Here is a 20,269-nt window from a genome sequence, read left to right as displayed (position 1 = left end):
CTTTTCTGCTAACCTTGATTGCTTCAAGAGGTGCTTCCCATGACTTGGTACCCAACAATCTTAACCACCTGGTACGGAAAGTTTTATTGGAAAAACCGGATGCAAAGGACGGAAATGACGAAATAATAAAATACCGCTGGTTTTTTGGGGAAACTAGCCAGCCAAAGCAAAAATATATTTTGAGAAAACTAAAAGAAAACATATTCTTTTGGAACCTATTCATTTGGAAATAAATCGAGAGAGAGAAAAAAAAAATTACTAAAAGGTTCAGGGCGGAATCAGCTGGCGCAGGGAGTCGACAACAACAGAAATCCAATCACTGTCACTGGTCCGAGCAGCTATGCCGAACCCATTGAATTGAACTACACTGGACATAACAGGTTCGACCACAAAGCCAAGTCTGAATCATCCAGGTTTTGGAGTAAAATATAAGGGTTCAGTCTGCAACCAAACCTTCAGTTCCCGGTTCCAAATGGAATGCTAAAAAACAAAAAAAAACAACACTATACACAAGGATACCTCTCGGCCAAATAACGAAAACACACTCAAATTAAAAAGAAAAGAAAAGAAAACCGTTTGTCCACCTTCTTTTGTAACACATATCATAATTCAAGCAAGTAAATATAAGGTATCGGTCTCTTTTGTTATTCGTTCAAGAATTAAGTGCCTTATTGGAATGGAAATATATGAAGAAATGAAAATGGGAGACAAACCTGTCACCCGGTATGATAGAAGTTGAGAGGTCAACAAACTTCCTTAACGACCTTGTTGTTGCACTCATCTCAAATCGGCCACCAACAACTGATGAGCCAAGACATCTAAAGAATCAAAACCTCAGCAAGGAGAGGAAAAACGCAAAACAAGAGCAGTTGGAGAGAGAGAGAGAGCCGTGCCTGCAAGTAACACATCCACGTACACAGAAGGAGGGTATAATGCTGAGTATACAGAACCTAGCATCCAATTTTACCATCACAATATGCAAATAACGCTCAAAAGGTGAGAAATATGACATTTATGCCTGATAAAGAGTACCCCCGGAACAAAAGAACCAAAGAAGAAAAGGAAAAAAAAAAGGATTTGACAGATTTCCCCACATCAAAAGAAAAAAAAAAAAAAGGGGAAACCAGTTATTGCTAAACAAGATAAGCACTGTACCATTTTTTGTCAGAAACTAGACAGCCATGGCAGTGAGGAGTGTGAGGACACCAATCATCTACTCTTCTGATGCTGCCGCTTCATTTACTGGGGTCTCCTCAGGTTTGATCTCAAGTCCTGGCACAGTACATTCAGAAGCAGAAGCACCAAACTCTGGTGCTGGGATAGAGTCCTCCGGTGGAGGGAGAGCATACTCTTCTTCCAAAGGAATTACATCTGCTTGAGCATCACCTCCCTGGTCTTGACCATCAACTTGCTCTTCTTGAACGTCACCCCCTTGGTCTTGACCATCAACTTGCTCTTCTTCAACATCAATTGCCTGGTCTTGACCATCACTTCCCTCTTGTTGAACATCACCTTCTTGAGCTTGAACATCAACACCTTGCTCCTCTTGAGTGTCATGTTCTCGTTGCTTATCACCTTCAGCTTCATTCTCGGATTCAGAAGCTGCTTGCTCTTCAGTACCTGCAGCAGGTTCCTGGCCTTGAAGCTCTGAAGTAGCTCCAACAGTGGCAGCAGATCCAGAAGGGCCTGAATGATCTTGTGTTCCGGCTACTGCTTGTTGGCCTGCAAGCACTTGCTGTATTGCCTGGCCCAACAATGCCTCCAGAACAGCTTGTTGGTCCTGAGGATTGAATGCTGCCTGCTGTTGGGCCAGAGATATTGCCTGCTGAGCTTGAGAGATAAAGAGTGCTTGGAGGACTTGAGGCCCATAGAGCTGTTGCTGACTCTGAAATCGCTTTACTTTAGCAGCATGCCTCTTGCCAGCAAGGTGACAATCCAAAACTGCCTGGCTGTCACAGGTAATGTTGCACAATGCACAGATCTTGGGCAGCTGCTGATCTGCAGATGGTGGTGGAACACTTGCCATCTTCACACGTTTCCCTTTGCGAGGGTCAAATTGTGGCTTCCCTTTTTGTCTCTTCTTGGGACCGAGCCTCCTGTCCTCATAACCACCAGGTCTAGGTCTCCTTATTCCCCCTCTTCCCATGAATCCTGGCCTGACATGTCGTTGTTGCTGCTGCTGTTCCTCTGCATTCTCCGCTTGCTTCTCCACATTTTCTGGTTGCAGTTCGGCATTCTCTGGATGCTGCTCAGCCCCAGATCTGTTTTCACTAACAGGAGAAGTTGGCAAATTTTCTGACTCAGGGACCTCGTTATTTTGACTATCGACAATATTCTCAGCTTCATTTGCAGGTTTTGTATCTGATACATTGTTAGGCCTCCTCCTTTTGCGTTCTTCTTCAAGTCTCTGAACATTTCTTTGATGCCTTTTTCCCTGCCTATGCTGTTCAAGAATTTCCAAACTATTGCAGTCAATTTTGCATACTGCACAACCCACAAGCTGGGGAGGCATTCCTGATGGTGCTGAGGGTCGCCGACCCCCACCCCTGCCCATTCGTCCTCTGCCCCGACCAGGGGGTGGCAGTACATTGTCAGCCCTAGGAATATGGGGATTAAAGTTACCCCTACCTCCCCCCTAGAAAAATGGCCACCACCACGTCTACCACCACCACCTCTGAATGGTCCTCTCCCACCCTGAAAGTGAACAAGGATATTCAAGTGAACAGAGAAAAATATAATGTGTTCCATTTGCCACCAATACTGCCATCCAAGTTTTTTTATAGTTGGCTCAAAATCAGAAGTCTACAGTCCGTTGACTATGCCAAAGTTTCACACAAAATAATCTCCTTCAAAAGAATCAAAAGAGATATGACGTTCTATGCAATTTAGTTAAAAATAACTAGTCTGCAGGATTACCGAGCGCCATAGGCTATAAAAGTGAACCATGCAGCAGCAGCAGCATGACTCAAAATGGCACAATGGCTAAGACAGGGACAAGTTACCAACTCTGAAAGTAAAACTTCAGACTAATTTGCACACAACATGATCCAGCACCAAAAAGATCCACTCATCATAAAAACGCAGTTACACGAGCCGCATAACATTCAAAGATACTGCTGAAACATTGTTAAATAAATCTCCATCACCACTGACAAACATTTGGCAGGAAAATATCCAAAAGGCCATTAACTGGAAATGTATTGATCATAATGTACCAGTCTTTCCTTCAGGTGTAACTTAATCAGCAACAAGCAAGCACAAAATTAACAGGAAGACTATCAGTAAGACTGAAAAACGAAAACTTTTAATTCCATGGAAAAATATGTTCTGACACATTGGTACTGCTGTAGATGATGGCAGCCTTGGAGAGAAATAGTACAATGAACACAAGGTAGAAGAAGGAGAGACGAGTCAAAGGTTGTGAGTGATCAGAGATTCCGCATAGGCAGGAAGACATTGACCACTACATGATGTCAAATCTCGATAGTGCGAGAAGGGAGAAGATTGGATTCAGAAACAAACATAAAGTTAAAATGTCCAAAGCTACAGATGGAAAATAATAAGATTAAAGTGGAGCAAGCTTTATATGAAGCCCAACATGACATCAGTATAGGTGGCAGGTCATTAATTTTGAAGAATGCCAATAAACTGTAATGAAACCTCAGGATGAGACAAAAACTACAAAAAAAGACTCAGTTGTACTTTTCCACATAAATAAATGAAGAAAGTAGCAATTACAAACAGAGACCATCTGTGGCACAAGGCTTAATGACAATGACGATGATCACTCAGTAAATCAGCCTTCAATACTGTTGATGATAGGGAATAGTTCCTTCAAACAAATTGTCAGTAGAACTTACTTTGGTTTTCATGAAAAGTTTTTGAGGTTTTGCACATAACCGTTTTTTAAAATTTGGAAAGTACGCTTTTGATTTCAATGGTGCTGGAAAACTCGAGATGGGACCACCTGTCAATACAAGGATTGGCCAATATGCCTTTGTAGGGTAACCAATCCAAGGGTTGAATTATGCCTAATGATTGCTTAAAGCCTTAAACTATTAGATGTTATCCTACTTAAAATGCATTGACAGCAAAGAAAGCACACATGATATGGTTCTCTGAAAAGAAATAATTGATTTTGAAAGAATGATGAATGACTAATTTTTGGAAAATGGTTTGAAAGAAAAGCCCTAGTCAAGCCTCAGAGTTTACATGAAGATCACAACTCACAAGGGCAATCATAGTGGACACAATGGCCTAAAGAACAGATAACAGAAACATTTCTGCACAACCACCCATCAACTAATGAAGCATAAAATGAAAGTCATAATTAGATTTCAGATTGGTAAGCCTTCACACTTACAGTTTCACATTATGCAAGAATAACTAGGCCAACTCAACGAGTATTGATAAAGCTAATGGGAGACCTGCAACTTCACAAAGCCATAGCAAGGAACATATAGCATTTCATGGAACACTGTTAAACCAGCACTTTTTGCTAAAAATATCTCAAGTCCCCACCTACTATTCACTTGACTTTAAAATGTATGATGTCATCTAACATCACAACTTCATCCAGAATGTATAAAATGTAAACCATACAGTTGGAGGCCAGTAAAAGTTTATGCAAGAACTATTTATAGATCGCCTTTGAATCTTTAACATCTTAAATTTTCAAACATGACCTTGAACATGTGCTGCACATTGCTTCATAGGAACCGATATTTAAATCACATTTTTACAATGTACGCATTTTTAAGATCATGAAAATGCTGCATTTCCATGACTCTCAATTCTTAAAATGCTACAAGAACCAGTATATGTGTCAGATTCCAAAGGTCCAGGGGTTGATTCTTTCTTTAACCAAATGACAATTCAAGGGCTGGTTCTTATACATCTAAAAGATTAGATTTGGCCAAAATAACTGAAAATCCATCTTGCATGGATGTGAATTCTGCTCGAAGATTTGGAATATCAGATGGTGCTTACACTGTGACATATACATGAAAGTCTGACATATAGGAGTAGAAAAAGAGCATCTGTGTGATGTACATAACAATATCGACACACTTATACAGTCCTCTAAATAGTGCTTTACTGGATACAAACTATATAAGCAGCATATATAGGTAATTATGTTCAGTGGTAATTTTTATACATCAAGGAGAATGCAGAATATTTGCGAGGTTGAAAATTTCTCTATCATACCAACTCAAGGTAAACATGCATTTGTCCATGTAGGCAGGCAGAGGACATAGAGCTTTTAGGGGAATTCTCCCTGACAGTTAACTAATTTTGGCAACTCAAAGACACTAAGAGGCTGGGGGAAGAGGGTAGAAGCATCCTTAACTTTGTGCCAATTGCAAAAGAGTTGCTAAACACATTGAACCCAGGACCTCTCATTGCTAAACATGGGCACAGAACTTTTCTAAGCATGAACTGCATCACAGTCCAACAAATTTGAACATAAACACTAACACCAAAATTGCTTGAACATTTCTTAATAATTGTATCAAGTGCATTTGACACCTCCCTTTGGGGATACTTGTAGAAAAAGGTAAGCAGTGAGGTATCATTCTCTTCTTCATTCTCCTTTACCCAAAACTAAGCTTGATAACGAGAGGATTTCCCTTCTTTTCTTTGATTTGACAGAAGGAGACTGAGCAAGGGGTGAGGTACTTCCCCCTTTCACTCTTTTTCCCAGACAATAAAGAAGTGTGTGTATATATATACACACACTTTGCATTGTCCAAACACATAGACTGCCTCACACTGACACACCCAGTGTCCATTAAACATAACAAACTAGGCGAGAATCAACCCATCTCACCTGTGGGAAATACTAATTGGAAATTTGGGATCCTTTTGTTTCCAGATACCAGTCGGTCTGATTAATTTCCTGATGGAACATTTGAAGCCATCATGCACTGGATATTTACATATATGTGCACATCTGAACAACACATACATGTACATAGTAGATACATACATCAATACAAACACATACATATAATAAATAAAAGGAAAGGAGATTGCACACCTACCTGAATAAAAATAGGTACTGACAGACTACAACTTCCTTCGCTCCGCAATTGATCATCAATGACCTCAAGTATAGTGGCCACTTGACATAAACATGAAACAGTTGACATTAAGAAAGTAAACCTAGACAAAGGTTTCTGTCAGAATGTAGCTACACTATGGCACTCCAACAAAATTTTCCTTAGCAGGTACATCTTAGACTGCACCAGAAACTTTGGAACATGACCAAGTTCAAGAGCTCTAATATTTTCACCAGTTAATGGAAATGGCTACATTTCTCTTGAAATCTTTGCCATTTCCAACATAAACAGATCATGTTCCAATGGCATGATGTCAAACTAGCATAGCGATGCTCATAGCTGCCATTTCCTCTGACATGAGACCCAGCAATTAAATGACAGATGTAACGCCCAGAAAGATCTGCCATAACAACATAGCAGATAGGCCCAATGTCGGAACCATGTGAGGCCCAGAAAAACTGTAGACATTCCCTGGATGAGCATCTAGTGAACCTATAATGAGGCACTAGAACCATTATTGCTGGCACACTAATTAAGGAGAAGAAGTGCAACATTAAAGCCAAACAGGGACCATCTGGATGTCTCATATCTATTAAGAAAGCATGCAAGGAAAACCATTAGAGAACTCCTAAACAGGACCAACCAGGATCGAGCTTTAATTTTGTCCAAATATCCACATGATCCTGATTCCAACCCAACATGGAGTATACATGAGTCAACAGGTTTGCATCATACAGTGATCACAAGTTGCTGCTAGTGATCAGCTGCTTTCTGGATCTGCACCTGGTTTTGGTACTTCAGGACAGCCCAGGGTCAAACACAGAATCCAACTTCATAGCAACTTCAGGGAGGTCTTTCTCTAACGGTAGTCTTGAGTTCACAATCAAATAGATAGAAATATAGAATTGATAATGTGCACTCAAGCAGAAATGCTTAAGATTCATTTTTTGGTGAAAACATGAAGTGATAAAGATGAAAATCAAATTACAATCCAGTAAGTGAGAGAGAAAAGTACAAACAGAAAGCAGGATAAAGAAGTCCAAAGTAAAGTTCTTTTACTATATGCTTACAAAATACCAAAAGAATTATGTCTCGGTGAACCAAATGCATCATTAATCATTATGTGTACATCCAGAAATAATTTGACAGTTAGGTTCAGTTAACAAGCAATTCAAATATAGAATTGTTGATTTAACAGGAAAACCAGATCCTCATATGAGCCTTGTTTTGAGCTTCATCTCATTTTTCATTGAAAAAATAAAAGTTGGATTTTCAACAAAGCTTTAAAGAAATATTTGGTACCATGATTGGAGAAGGATATTTTCCAGATAATTTCATTACTATGATATATCTTCATCACACTTTATCTGAGATTTCATCAAGAGTCAAGACTTAGAAAGAGGGAGAGAGAAAGGATCTTTACTACCCAATATATAATGCCAAAATTGGTATAATAAGCTCTTCAAAAAGTATCTCGGGAAAAGGTTTGTTACCATGGTTTCACCCTATGTTTCTTTAAACCAGTTCAATTTTAGGTTCATTACCAATTTACCACAAACCACAGATCTGGTCCAAAATATAAGTCCTTATGAGGGGAAAAAAAAACTGGAAATTTGGAATCAAGTCATAAATTAGCAAGAATAAAAATCAACTACAACCGAAGAAAAAATTCACAGCTCCCTGATCATGAACTAGTACAGCTCACTTCTAAGGCAACACTTTTCAGAACTACCCTAGTCAATATCGCACTTTTGATTTAAAATGGACAGCATAGAATATACAGATAGAAATGCAGACATCATCTGACCCAAATGATGATGAACTAAGCTGCTGCCAACAAAGTCAACAAAAAAACAAGCAAGGATACATACCATCTTGCTAAATCATCTACATGAGGTTGCTATTTGTTAAGAAATCCTGCATATACATAGAGTTTACACATCATAATCAACAACATGACCACCAAAGTGAACCAAAATAACATGGCACAGGTACACCCAAATATCAAGGATTGCTTGCATATGAAGGATGATTTGGTGCTATCAACATATGGTGCCAACACCAAATGAATGTGTGCAACCAAACCATTGCCATTAAACACCAGCCTATTGGAGGTAACACAGTGACGGTGCTGGCGTTCACCTTATACAGTGCCACTTGATAAGAATTTGAAGCAGTGGACTTCATGGGAACACACAAAATGCTTGCTATCCTTAAGCACTTTGTGCATTTCCAAGATGGCATACATCCTTGCCCACAAGGTGCAGCAAGCAGCTGCCCAACATAAGCAGCTGATGAGCTTATAGCGAAGAGAAGAAAATCCCAGTATAATACAATGATTATTTTTTCCTCCATCAAACAACATCAATTGATGCATTATCAACACACAGTTAATGGATGAAGGAAAAGACCATCATTTGATTTGCTGAAGAGAAACAAAGAAAAGAAACAACAAATCAAAACAAATAGATACCTCATTAATCCAGCAGTTAATGTAACCACAAGGAGATAATGACAAACCTATATTCCATAAACCAGACCAGAGTAAATAAGTGAAGTACACCAAATCAATATGAATACATATCAAATAATGAGTTCTACGTCATTATTATCAGGCACCTATGCAATGTGCTTCCATGGACACTTTGACGAGGAAATGCTGGGATCCCTTGTTAAAGAATCACATGGACACCAAGCCCGACAGAAACCAGCTGGGCTTTTCTTTGTAAATATGCAAATTCACATGGCCATTTTGAAAAGAAACTGAAAGCCTTAGAGACATGAGTTTCTTTCACCAGCCTCTAAAGTCACCTTGGACCATGATTATAGCTTAACATGAGTAGCTGAGGGAAGTAGCTAGACAGCTGAATATCTTCAGAGGATTAGCCATGTTCCATTTCAATCTAAACATTTTGAAGCACTTGGCTACAAGCCAGAAAATCACACAGCCAAGTTGACTTATCCATTTAGTCAGCTGAATTCAACTAACATAAGTGTGTCACCCAATATCATATATGGCCATAACAAATTGATTGAGTCATGACTCACAACTGTAATATCATCGACTTGGTGGAACTTATCACTTAATGAACAGAAAGTCATCTCAATCAACTTGCATTATTGACAGAAAAGCTGTCAAGTTTCACCAACATAACTCTTAACATGAACTCATCGGGGGAACCAAGATCATCCCAACAAGTCTAAACTTGGAACTTAACAGGACACAACAGATTTGGAGCGAACCCTGGCTAACATGCAGTAACAGAAGCATGACTAATCAATTTTAGATATCTGTGATTTGATGTCACTCAACACCCACTTTCACGACAGCCACCAATTCATCAACTGATGGTGATTGTTTGTGCCTGTATGAATACACCAAGTCACAGATGGGTCAAACATCATATATGGTTTGTCAGACCCAGGTTTCATGCTACAGTATTCTTCCCTCCTTTTCAATTACTCACTTTTTTGACATAAGAGTCCTGATAAACTACTCACAATTTAAAGATATGACAACCTTGCCAATATACTTCATCAATTTGCAGTCATCCACTTGCATCTTCAACATCACCATCCATATGTCCCATGAGCCATTTCCTAAGCATATACCAGCTGGACATGAAATATGAGTAAGAAAAAGATCCACAAAACAAATTTCTCTCAAAAAGTTATATTATCCTCTTCATTGAGAAGATGCCAGTATTTGCTTCATCTTATATGAATTTAAGGTAAACAGCAGTGTCTGAGATTCTCATCAAGTATTCAAGATTCATTCTCTAACTTGGTCTTAAGATTTTAGAACCAAAGCTCATCAAGTTTGACCCAAGACTGTCTCCCTAAATTGACATAATAACAAATCCATGCACAATCTATTGGTCCATTTCATGCCAGCATGCCTACTACTCAGAAAGACCAATCAACTCAGTGGAATCTAGCCCAACCCTCACCATTATTAGCATAAATGTAATTCACTAGAGGCATGGACAAGCACTGAATGTAAATATAATGATCTTCTATTGCCAAGACTCCCACCAGACTTGATCTAATCTTAATGGAGAAGTCTTGACCAAGTCTAAGAAGACATTCTCTTACTGGACCAAAAAGAACATAATGAAAACCTCTAATCCAAACAAATCAAGATGTGGTATCTCGGAAATATCAACCAAAGTTAAAGATGCAGAATAAGTTATTGAGGAAACAGAAAAAGAATAAGCACAATTCTCAAAGAGAAAATGATCATGTGATATATTTTCTTGAGAGATAATTAATAACCTCTGCAATCAAAGTTATACCAAGTCTTCTGCCTTGGCACCCTAGGCAAGTAGGTAACCTGATTGTTGCCTAGGAACCACACTGGTATTCATGCTCTTATTTGATAATCGTCAGATATTCTGAGTATGTAAAAATACTGCTTCCAGTTTCCACTCTCTTTTTTTTTTTTTTTTTGCTGCATATATATAAACCTCAACACTCAACTAGGCCCCACCCAGGTATTTTTGAAGTTTCACTGTGTAGACCTGCTTAGCGCTCATGCATAGATAAGAATAATAAAGACATGACTGTTTTGAGCAATTAATGAAAACATAGAGGAAAACAAAATCAAACAATTTCAACAATTCACAGGATGCAAGCCATCAAACCTATCATATGAAACATACAGAAGGACACCAGGTTTTCAATTCCCTAAAGAGCGCACATGCTATCCTAGATCGCAATCTGGGTTTTGTAAGACTTAAACATAGGCATCCCCTTGATATCGATACTTTCATAGACTGACAAGCCAATGAAGAATTAATACCCCAAGGAAAGAAATTTTGGGCAAAATTTTTAGTAAGGAAAAAAATACCATTCGTAATGCATTGATTCAAGTACTCATAAAAATTAAAGATCAACGAAATCCATGCAAATAAAATTTGCGAGACAACTCACAAGAAAATATGGTTAAGAAAACATAAAAAAAAAAAAAATGCACTAGAACAACCCTACTAAGCAGTACCATGCCTGACGCACAATAAGATTCAACACGTGAACTTCTTGTCATATTTGTTACTTCAAATAAAGAATGCATATCGACATGATTCTAGCAAAGAGTAACAGCCGGCGTTACCAGGTGAAAAACAGGAACCATCAGTCCCATATTTGAAAATAGAGGGCACATCTAATGTCATGGTCGTCACAAAATCCACATTATAAATCAGGAAAAAAAAATCCTATTCCTTGTGTCCAAGAAGTTTCAAGAAGATCAACCATGATGAAGAACAGAAGCAATACGCTGTCTATGGCCTAAATTGACATGAGAAAGGAAATTTAGCAGTCATTATTAACACAACATGGAGTATGATGAGCAAAGTAACGTGATTGACCAGAAAAAATCCATTCAATTCCCATACAAAATTAGGAGAAGACAAACCTATACAGCATTTAACAAACATAGGAAATTGGCAAATCATGAGCCAAGAGGAACGAGAAAGTGCAATTCTTTATTAGAGAGGATCAAGAATTACGTAAAGAAGTTTGAGCCGTTAGAGCAAGCATATTCAGAAAAAGATATAAGGATTGACGAAGAGTACAAAAATCATAGGACACATCAGCTATAGAGCAAAGGGGAAAATGATCAAGAGACAAAAGGAAAAACACAAATCTCGAGAAATTCCCAAGAAGACGAGGGTTAGGGCAAAGATTCTGAACTCTGCTTACGCCGCGTGGAGGGCCGAAACCTCCCCTCTTGCTGCCCCAATGGTTCTCCCGGAAACCCGGCATCATCCTCCCGGGTTCTGCTGGTCCTGCAATCAGGTGCGGGAATGGTGCCATCGGATTCCCGTGCGGCTGCTGCTCCATGACAGCCTGAGGGAAGTACCCGTTTGGCTGGTTAGCCGCTGCAGCGGCTGCGGCGGCCGCGACCTGGGCAAGGTTTGAGAGGTCGATGCCGGGCGGGTGGATGTTGGGTTCGGTGTGAGGCTGCTGTGTGTAGGAAGGAGCGATGGACTGTCCATCGGCTCCACCTGCAGCGGCAGAGCCACCTGAGGCCGCGGCGCTGTAGTCCTGAGGGTAGTAGTAGGCAGCGGAGTTCGCCGTCGCACCGGCGGCGGCATTCTGCTGATGGTGGAGGTAGGGCTGATGAGCTGAGTATTGCTGGTAATAGTAGTCGGCATGCTGGTAGGCCTGGGAGGGGTCGGCAGCGTATTGCTGCTGGTGGTGAGATTGCTGGTGCCCCTGGGCATCACCGTAGGCAGAGAAATCCATGGCGAGAGAGACAGATACAGAGAAGGGACGTTAGCGAATAAGGCAACTACCTGATGCTTCCGTCTTCCTAGGCAGGGGATATCGTCCGTTCGCGTTTGGATGCTCCACAGAAAATCGGGATCTCGTTCTCTCCTTTTTCTTCTCTCCTTTTTGCAAAAGCAGTCCGCAGCTAAACCATAATCACGAGGAACTGCCTCCTTTTCCAAAACTTCGCTTCTCCCAGATGGTACATTCTCTTTACAGTTTACTCGCTTCCCTCTACTTTCTCAAGTCTCATCTTCGTATAGCTCTAAGATCAATGTTGCATCAGTTTTGGAAGTGAACCATTTTGCCTGCACGATAAAAATAATAATTATTTTGTCACAATTATAATAGGATTACAATTCAAGAGCACTTATCCAAAAACAACTTAAACAGTTTCTTGGACCTGCTGGGTTTAGTGGACAGGACTCTTTGAGAATGTCTGATTAAACAAATATTGTGTTCTTGAAACATACACCTATTTTTATGCATGACATAATTCCATTATGTTTATGTTTTTGGAAACATGTACTCATATGTTCCAAGAGTGATATGTTTTTCCTTATATCATCTTTGATTCTTTGGCATGTTCAATTCCTAGGCAATTTCGATTGCAGAGATCCGCAAATTGAAAAAACCAGCTGTGGGTTTTAAGAAATAGTATAATTATTCATATCTAGGTAAATTTTTTATGGTTTTCTCTATAAGTGAATTTTTTAATAAGAACTATGTTATGTTAGTGATCCATTCATGATTGGAAGCAAACCAGAACTTGGAAGCATAATGGAAGAACATGGTCTTAAAGGATTATAATCCAAAGGCAGTTTCCATGAAAAAACATTAAAAAAGGAAGAAAAAGAGGAAGAATATGTCATTTCATACAGGGATAATCTTGATGGTAGTTTTTTCGTACAAGCGCATATGTTGTATAACTATAGATTTTCTTGTGGCAGAATTTGAAATTCCCTTCTTAATTTTTTATTTGTTTTTATTTTTTAAAACTCTTCTTTTGGGTATATTGTAACTGTGAAAATCATGTCACACGTCCATACTACGCTGTACGAAGCATTTTCCTCGTTTTGAAAATTGAATTATCCAGCTACCCATCCAGTATATCAACTGATTCGGCTGAATTAAAAAATTTGATTTTAAATGAACAAAAAATACAGGTAAATTATTGAAGTAAAGAAATCTCGTACATTTGCTTTTAAAAAATGTAAAACTGACGCCTAACACCCTTAAATTACTACCGAATCGAATTGGTCTGCACCAATTCGAAATGGCCTTTACGAGAAATTTGTTTATTAAATGGAAACCAGATGATGCGACTTTGAAGGCCCGTTTTGTTTCTTGTATCTTTCTCATGAAAAATGGGTTGCCCATAACATTGGGAAACTGTCTCAGAAATTTGCTTTTGGAATTTGGGCAGCCAAGAGAAAATTAACATTCTTACTTCGATTGAATAAAATTTGAGAAAGAGAAAAGGTAGGATACTCTCGTGCCTAGAAAGTAAGGCTCACATTTTTCTTGTTTTCCCACCTCTCCAAAAATGAAGCGTAAATCAGTTCATGCCTCCCCGGACAATAAATTTCATAGAGGCTTTCCCTGTTATTTCATGAACATAGGAAGCCTGAGAATAGTTTTCATAGAATGCTTTTCGAGTTGTGTCACTAACACGAGAAGTCGTGTTCCACCGAGAGGTTAATCATTTTCAGCCCCTAAGACACAGTCCCATGTTAGGGTACAATTAACAGATAAAGAATGGCCTGATATGGCTTCTCAAAAAATTGCGACATCTCATACTTTTATATCTGGTTTGTGCCTCTTAAAACAAAGCAGCACTTAGAGCCTGACTTTACAGCGTGATCATGGAATAAAACGCCAAAAATGCATCAATCACTTTGCCAGAATGTCGAGTTCTTTGACTACAAGCTGAAAAAAATGTTTTATATTTGGAGAAGATCCAATCGCTTGTGTATCTCATTGTCTTTTGTTCTTATACACTATAAAAGAAAATGAGATACACAAACGATTGGATCTTCTCCACTTCACTTCATAGGTCTGTTTGGTCGCTCTCAAATTCTATAGAGAGCAGATCAATCCTGTCCCTGTAGTACTCGCTAGCTCCAATCATGATCTAATTCTGCAGAAAAATGAGAAACTGGGAAAGGAATAGGACCTGACAAATGTGGCTTAGCAACGCAAATTCCTACACGCATGGAGGGTATCTTGAGTTCATCAATAGCAGGGACCTTTAATAAGTATGAAGGGAAAGAAAAAAACAGGAAAAGGTCTTCGTGATGGAAGGAAAACAAGGCATTCAAGGACCACCGTTGCATAAACCCAAGGAGATGTCTTCCAAAAATTTGCCAGTACCCGTCTATTATAAGTGAAAAAGAATTTAAACCTGTGTTGCATAGATTCAGCACTCAAACAATACATGATACTTCGCACTGGAAAATAAGCAGCCTTTGTAAGTCCTAAATGCAGTAAAATTTTCTACATTCTACAAAGAGAAAACCATAGGATGCTGCTGGCCCTGACCTTAGTGAGAAGCTCTGAGCAACCATAGGACGGTTAAACATATCAACCTGCAAACTTGTCCTGCCTTGTCTAAGTTGTACATGAAGGAAAGCACAAGCTTGCAAGTCTGAAGCTTAAGCATAAGATGGTTGCCATCAGGATGCAGTTCGTGCTTCAACCTTAACTTCAGTCATGGTCTCTGGGACTTGCTTTTGTGATGGTAAATCTACAAGCATATGAGCAGGGGCAAAGTACATATGAAGGGACATTGTGCAAATAACAATTCCCAGAAAGAGCTGTATAAAAGAACACGTTGACACAACAAAATTAGTAACACATAAGCAAACAAGAAACATGCTTTAGGATAAACAGGACGCAGATAGTCAAGTAAAATAGGATAAACGCTAAACTTAGAGTTCTCAACTGGAACAAGTTTACCTGGATTGTAGGACTGAAAGTGAAGAGGTAGATAGACAGGACCATAGTCAGTAACATTGCCATTGAACTTGCATAAACCTAAGGAAAACAGAGGTTATGGCTTCTGTTACAACTTATAACAAACTGATTTGACCAACTGGTTCACAGCCACAGGAATATCAAAGAGGATTCAACGTGCAGACAAGATACACAATGTACTCAGACCGATTTCCCTAGTTTTTCACTTCATACACCAAGAAAGTAATGGAATTTGTAAGCTTGATGGCACTGTAAACAAGGATTGTAGCACTACTTCCATGGCCACCAGATGCCAAAAGTTGGAAAATACGCAGCTATGTAGCTGGGATATATTTTAAGAAAAATGAAAAAGGGAGTCCTTTTTCCCCAGGACAAACAACTAACACACCATCTTTTTGAAAAAGCAATTGGCACACCGAGCATGATTTGAAAGTCAAGATCAGTCAGTAGAAGCTAGAAATGTAGAGGAATACCTATAATCATGAACTTCAAATGCATATTTTTGTTGTTTTATGAGTAAGACCGATCACATATCTATACTAACTTACCATTTCAATTTCTTAAGTTGCATTTAACATTTTTGGTGCTGAATTTGTTACATGTTTTTTATCTGATAACATCAACAGAGCATTACATGTTGGAACATTAAATAGACAAGGTACTCATACTTGGTCTTACATGTTATAGTAGCTCCAGCTTTGAGGGATTACCTTAACAATAATATCTGCATATTTCATCAACCAGGACACTAGCAACCCAGAAGCTCCCAAATTCAGCACAACCATCCATGTTGTGATACTGTACCCATTGAATAGGCGGTTCCACCATGGACCATTTTCAAAGTTGTTATTAATGTCATCAAAAAGAAGTCGTGCCATGTTGAAGATTGCACCAAATCTGTGACATATTTTTACTGAATGAACATTAGGAAAAAAGAAAAGCCTCATGAATTAACGTAAGCCAAAAGCACAACTAGTTGAAATACAATAAAATTCAGTTCTAGAAGCTACAAGAATACAGAGGGCAGACAGGAGTACCTACGTATACAATTGCACATTCTGCCAGTAGAGACTATCATTGTTTTTCTTCAAAAGAAACTCTGTATAGACACCAGCTAAAGCTGAAAGACAGGCAGACAAGATTCCAAGCAAGTATCCCTGAATAGGTGCTGAAAAAACTGAATCACAGGAGGCTTCTCCACAACCCTTTACCTGAAATTTTGAGATAGAACCTTGATTTACAAGAGGATAACATATGGTCTAAAATGGGAAACAGCTTCACAGGGCAATATAGTGTGAAAAAAATCCTACTTTCAGGTATGTATCAAGTAGGAAAACGTTGGTTTTTCAAATGGGCTGGAACATTTTCTAGCATCAGAGTTGTGGAATCCAACCAAAGGGGAAAAAAAGAAGTGGAAGGACAACTTCTTAACATATCACGTTGATCAAATTCCTTTGTAGATACTCCACATTAGGGTTTTTGTAAGTATTCTCTGATTCAAATGGCAACTTTCAAAGACATCTGTTCCAAGTTCCAACTGTCTTGATTTTTCCTATTGCTCAAATTCTCGATAAACATTTCCAGTTACTATCCACATATATTTAACTACAATATGTACAACCCTGTTTCTTTGGAAAATCTATGTTTCAAGGTAACATAAAGAATAAATAAAATTTTCAGGTCCACCTTTTTTTTCCTTTTAATAAAGTTTATTTTATTGATTCTATCAGTCTTTTTCTGCTCATGCAACTATTAAGTAGAACTTTTTCTGTACATCTCAAAGTCCCAAATAGAACTGCAAATGGCTGATTAATGAAGATACTGAAATGTGGTGCAAGCCAATATTCTGAAACTTGCCTGGCTTGTTGTAGTACCAATGGCTAGTAATAAAATGGCCATCCACTGCAGATTAGATAATTTTCTCCGCAAGAACACCCTGCAACAACAGTTAAAAGCAGTAGTAATCGAGAGTTAGGTTAGTCAACCCAGCAAAACAACATTCTCATCACTGCTTCAACCAAGTTTTTACGCAATTAATTAAGTAGGCCGCTGATGGATGATGCCTGTTACCCCTGACAGCCAGAAACTTCTTCGCAAGGCCTCTCTGGAAAAGTACTTTATTGGTGTGGCTCCCAAGTCAGCATTATTAGGCCTAACAGAATAAATTCATCATCCAGTCACACGAAACAAGTTTCGCACCTGAACAATATTCCCGTGGTGACAATCTTCAGATTGCCCATTATCTGGTAAGTCGATGCATCCACATAAATCAGGGTAGCAAACTGCACATTATTGTGAATCAAGTAGATGATAGAAGGAATTGGGAACAATCGCACGCTTCTCCAGTCTGTAGTCATCTTTGGAGGAGTCGGGGACTGGCTCTCTCTCCACAGCAGAAAACAAGATACGGCAAGCTGTTTTCAACATTACATTGTTATAAAAGTGGACATAAAAGGGATAACATAATCCAGAGAAACAGCAGTAAACTTAAAATTTAAATCTTGTTCGACTGCAATAGGCAACTTGAATCTAGATGCTGACATAATAAAAATGAAAAAACATGTGAATGAAAGAATTATGTCATCTACCTTGAAAACCTCGGCAAGAAATGGAACAGTAGCGTAATCATATTTGTATCCTCCATTACTTTTTGAAAGTGTTGTCAGAATTCCCTGCCAAACCAAGCAAGAAAAAAAAAAAAAAAACGACCATGTTACCCTGAAACCCAGCAAATCGTTGAACAGTTCTCTACTAAGTTAATGTTAGAAGAGAAATAAAATTTGCGTAAGAATGAAAGTTATATTAGTCTTCCAGGATGTGGTTGGGACTTTCAAGGCCAGAACCCAGAGTCTGTTTCACAGAATTTGGCAAGAACTTGTAAGTTGTAACATTCGCTAATGGCTTTTCAAATGAGGTAGTGACCTGCCATGGAATTGAACTATGCAACTCATTCGGAAGCCGCCAAAGAAAAGAGTTGCTGCATTTGAAAGCAAAGAAATAAAATGCACATTCACTGTGTCATTATACAATTTATTTCAAAACGAAAGAATAATCCCATCCAAAATCAACTTCACACAATACATCTCAGAATCACATTAAAGGGAAATGACAATAGGGAACCAAAAAGAACTCTAAAATTGAACTCAATTTCCTTGATAGATGGAAAATAGATGCTTGAGTTAGCTGCCCAAAATGTAAAGGAAGAATTGACATGAAAATTGCATATCATGTGCAGATTTTACTCCGAATCAGTCCGTATGCCTTCTTCTTAATCAAAGCTACTCGGCACATGAGACAATCCGTCCCTCCATTAATGGGAAATAACAAGTCGATCGAAGACAAGGTTAGCAAGAACATGATCCCTGATTCCTTTTTCTTTTCTAGCAAAGCCCCAACACGAACCTTTAGGCCCCAATCTCAGTACATCGCTTTCTCGGCCAAACTAACCAGCAGGAAAGAGATCCAGAGGCAAAAATAGGAGAAATAGGAAAAAAAAATGAACGGTTAGGTTGGTAAGACTTACTTGAGCGCTAGTGAGGATGGTGAGGAGAGCGGCCACCAAATACCACGGAACCATCACGCCGGCAGTAACCCGTCGCCCCTCTCCTCTTCCGCTCAGATCGTGCGTTCCCTGCTCCTCTTTCACTCGCTTGTGCGCCGCATTTCTATCTTTGTCCGTTGATAGTTCATGAAGGGAGACAACTATCCAAGGTAGACCACCAAATCAGAGAGAGAGAGAAAGAATTTGGTGTACAGTAAGGAATCAGAGACATTCGATTGGCCGTTGGACATAAGCCGCATTTGATCAAGATTCAAGAAAACAGAATTGCAAGAAGAGCCGGAGAAAAGACGGATCTCTCAAATTAAAGTTTCCTCCAAGAACAGGGATCAGTCGTTCCACATTTTCAGTAATACTTTACTAATTTATCGTGAAATAGTCTATGAAATAGTCTACTCCATTATTTTTGGAGCCTAAAAAGAAAATCAGGAAATCATCTTATACGAATTGGGGAATGGTTTAACGAATTTAATTTTGAAACTGGTTTTCCCATTTTTTCTCACTTTTTTTGTCTTTTATTTTTCTTTATTCATATTTCTCATGTTTTTTTTCATAATTATTCTTAAAAATGGTAGTACACAAAGACACAAAAGAACTTGAAAATTCAGTCCCAAAATATCTACGTGTGAGAGAGAGAGATAAAACAGTGAACAGTGAAAACAAATTCCTTCTCAAAACTTGCACCTTTTAACTGTTGGACAAATAGAACAATTTGTAATTGTTTTATAAATATGTTTCAAAAATCGAGATAGATTCACTTGGTGTTTCATGAATTTTATTTAATCTTTGGTTTCATGAAATAGATTGTCTTTCACAAAATTGTGATCCTATTTTGTTTCCTTCTCTAGCATTTTATATTTCCAAAGACATCTGCAAACTGACCAATAGTTGTCAAGGTTGTTCATGTGAGAAATGTTTTTTCTCCGAATCTCTGGCCTGCCTTTTGCTTATACACACTGACACACACATTAAAGATATCGCCTTTTATTGTGTTTTAATGAGAACTACACTTGCCATTAAAACTATAAAGTCTTGGAGTAAACTGCAGTTAACTTGCGAAATGAAAAACATTAATTGAAGTGTAAACAAAAGTTGTAAACATTAATTCAATGGTAGTCTTGTTTTTTGTTTATCGAGTTAACAAAAGTTCATCTCGTTATAAAACGCGTAATGCTTATTAAGGATATTACAGAAAAGTAGCGTTGTTGGTATTATAGACAATGCTATTCACTTACCTGTTAATATATCATTGACCAAATTTCAGATAATTTGTAACCGTAAAAAATTAGGAAAAGGAAAACTGAGAGCGTGGAGTTATTCTAAGAAGATTACCAATTTCAAAATTTTATCATGATGATGCAAAAACACATTCTCAGACTCGTATTTATTGGGAAATGTATTT

General features: G+C 38.5%; 2 protein-coding genes across 5 annotated transcripts; both read right to left on the bottom strand.

Moving 5' to 3' along the window:
- Positions 1 to 893: 893 nt before the first annotated feature.
- LOC116252810 (uncharacterized) lies at positions 894 to 12,423 on the bottom strand. Of its 4 annotated transcripts, XM_031627360.2 has the most exons (5): positions 11,754 to 12,423; positions 9,564 to 9,677; positions 8,536 to 8,582; positions 7,934 to 7,979; positions 978 to 2,694 (listed from the first exon to the last, which is right to left on the bottom strand). In XM_031627360.2, the coding sequence occupies exon 5, from the start codon at positions 2,552 to 2,554 to the stop codon at positions 1,214 to 1,216; it is 1,341 nt and encodes a 446-aa protein (XP_031483220.1). In that variant the 5' UTR covers positions 2,555 to 2,694; positions 7,934 to 7,979; positions 8,536 to 8,582; positions 9,564 to 9,677; positions 11,754 to 12,423; the 3' UTR covers positions 978 to 1,213. The 4 variants fall into 4 exon arrangements, 3 of the variants coding, with proteins under 3 accessions (XP_031483220.1, XP_031483222.1, XP_031483218.1); XR_004172298.2 differs by lacking the exons at positions 7,934 to 7,979; positions 8,536 to 8,582; positions 9,564 to 9,677 and adding an exon at positions 894 to 950 and having other exon boundaries at positions 1,156 to 2,694; XM_031627362.2 differs by lacking the exons at positions 8,536 to 8,582; positions 9,564 to 9,677.
- Positions 12,424 to 14,667: 2,244 nt separating this feature from the next.
- On the bottom strand, positions 14,668 to 19,227 carry LOC116252811 (CMP-sialic acid transporter 1). The gene is made up of 8 exons (XM_031627363.2): positions 18,832 to 19,227; positions 17,897 to 17,980; positions 17,508 to 17,722; positions 17,166 to 17,244; positions 16,350 to 16,519; positions 16,019 to 16,205; positions 15,291 to 15,368; positions 14,668 to 15,148 (listed from the first exon to the last, which is right to left on the bottom strand). The coding sequence occupies exons 1-8, from the start codon at positions 18,883 to 18,885 to the stop codon at positions 15,008 to 15,010; spliced, it is 1,008 nt and encodes a 335-aa protein (XP_031483223.1). The 5' UTR covers positions 18,886 to 19,227; the 3' UTR covers positions 14,668 to 15,007.
- Positions 19,228 to 20,269: the final 1,042 nt, after the last annotated feature.

This window comes from Nymphaea colorata, chromosome 4 (genome assembly GCF_008831285.2).
Source record: "Nymphaea colorata isolate Beijing-Zhang1983 chromosome 4, ASM883128v2, whole genome shotgun sequence".
Lineage (NCBI taxonomy): Eukaryota > Viridiplantae > Streptophyta > Magnoliopsida > Nymphaeales > Nymphaeaceae > Nymphaea > Nymphaea colorata.
The sequence above is the reverse complement of the archived record's forward strand: the minus strand, read 5'-3'. Positions and strand labels throughout refer to the sequence as shown.

What these genes read in the sequence shown, in the direction of transcription:
- LOC116252810 (XM_031627360.2), bottom strand. Translation starts at nt 2,554, where the DNA reads ATGGGCAGGGGTGGGGGTCGGCGACCCTCAGCACCATCAGGAATGCCT.
- LOC116252811 (XM_031627363.2), bottom strand. Translation starts at nt 18,885, where the DNA reads ATGGTTCCGTGGTATTTGGTGGCCGCTCTCCTCACCATCCTCACTAGC. An exon ending in CCATCCTCACTAGCGCTCAA is followed by an intron (nt 17,981 to 18,831) that starts GTAAGTCTTACC and finishes TTGGTTTGGCAG; the next exon opens with GGAATTCTGACAACACTTTC. An exon ending in ATGCAGATATTATTGTTAAG is followed by an intron (nt 15,369 to 16,018) that starts GTAATCCCTCAA and finishes TGTTTTCCTTAG; the next exon opens with GTTTATGCAAGTTCAATGGC.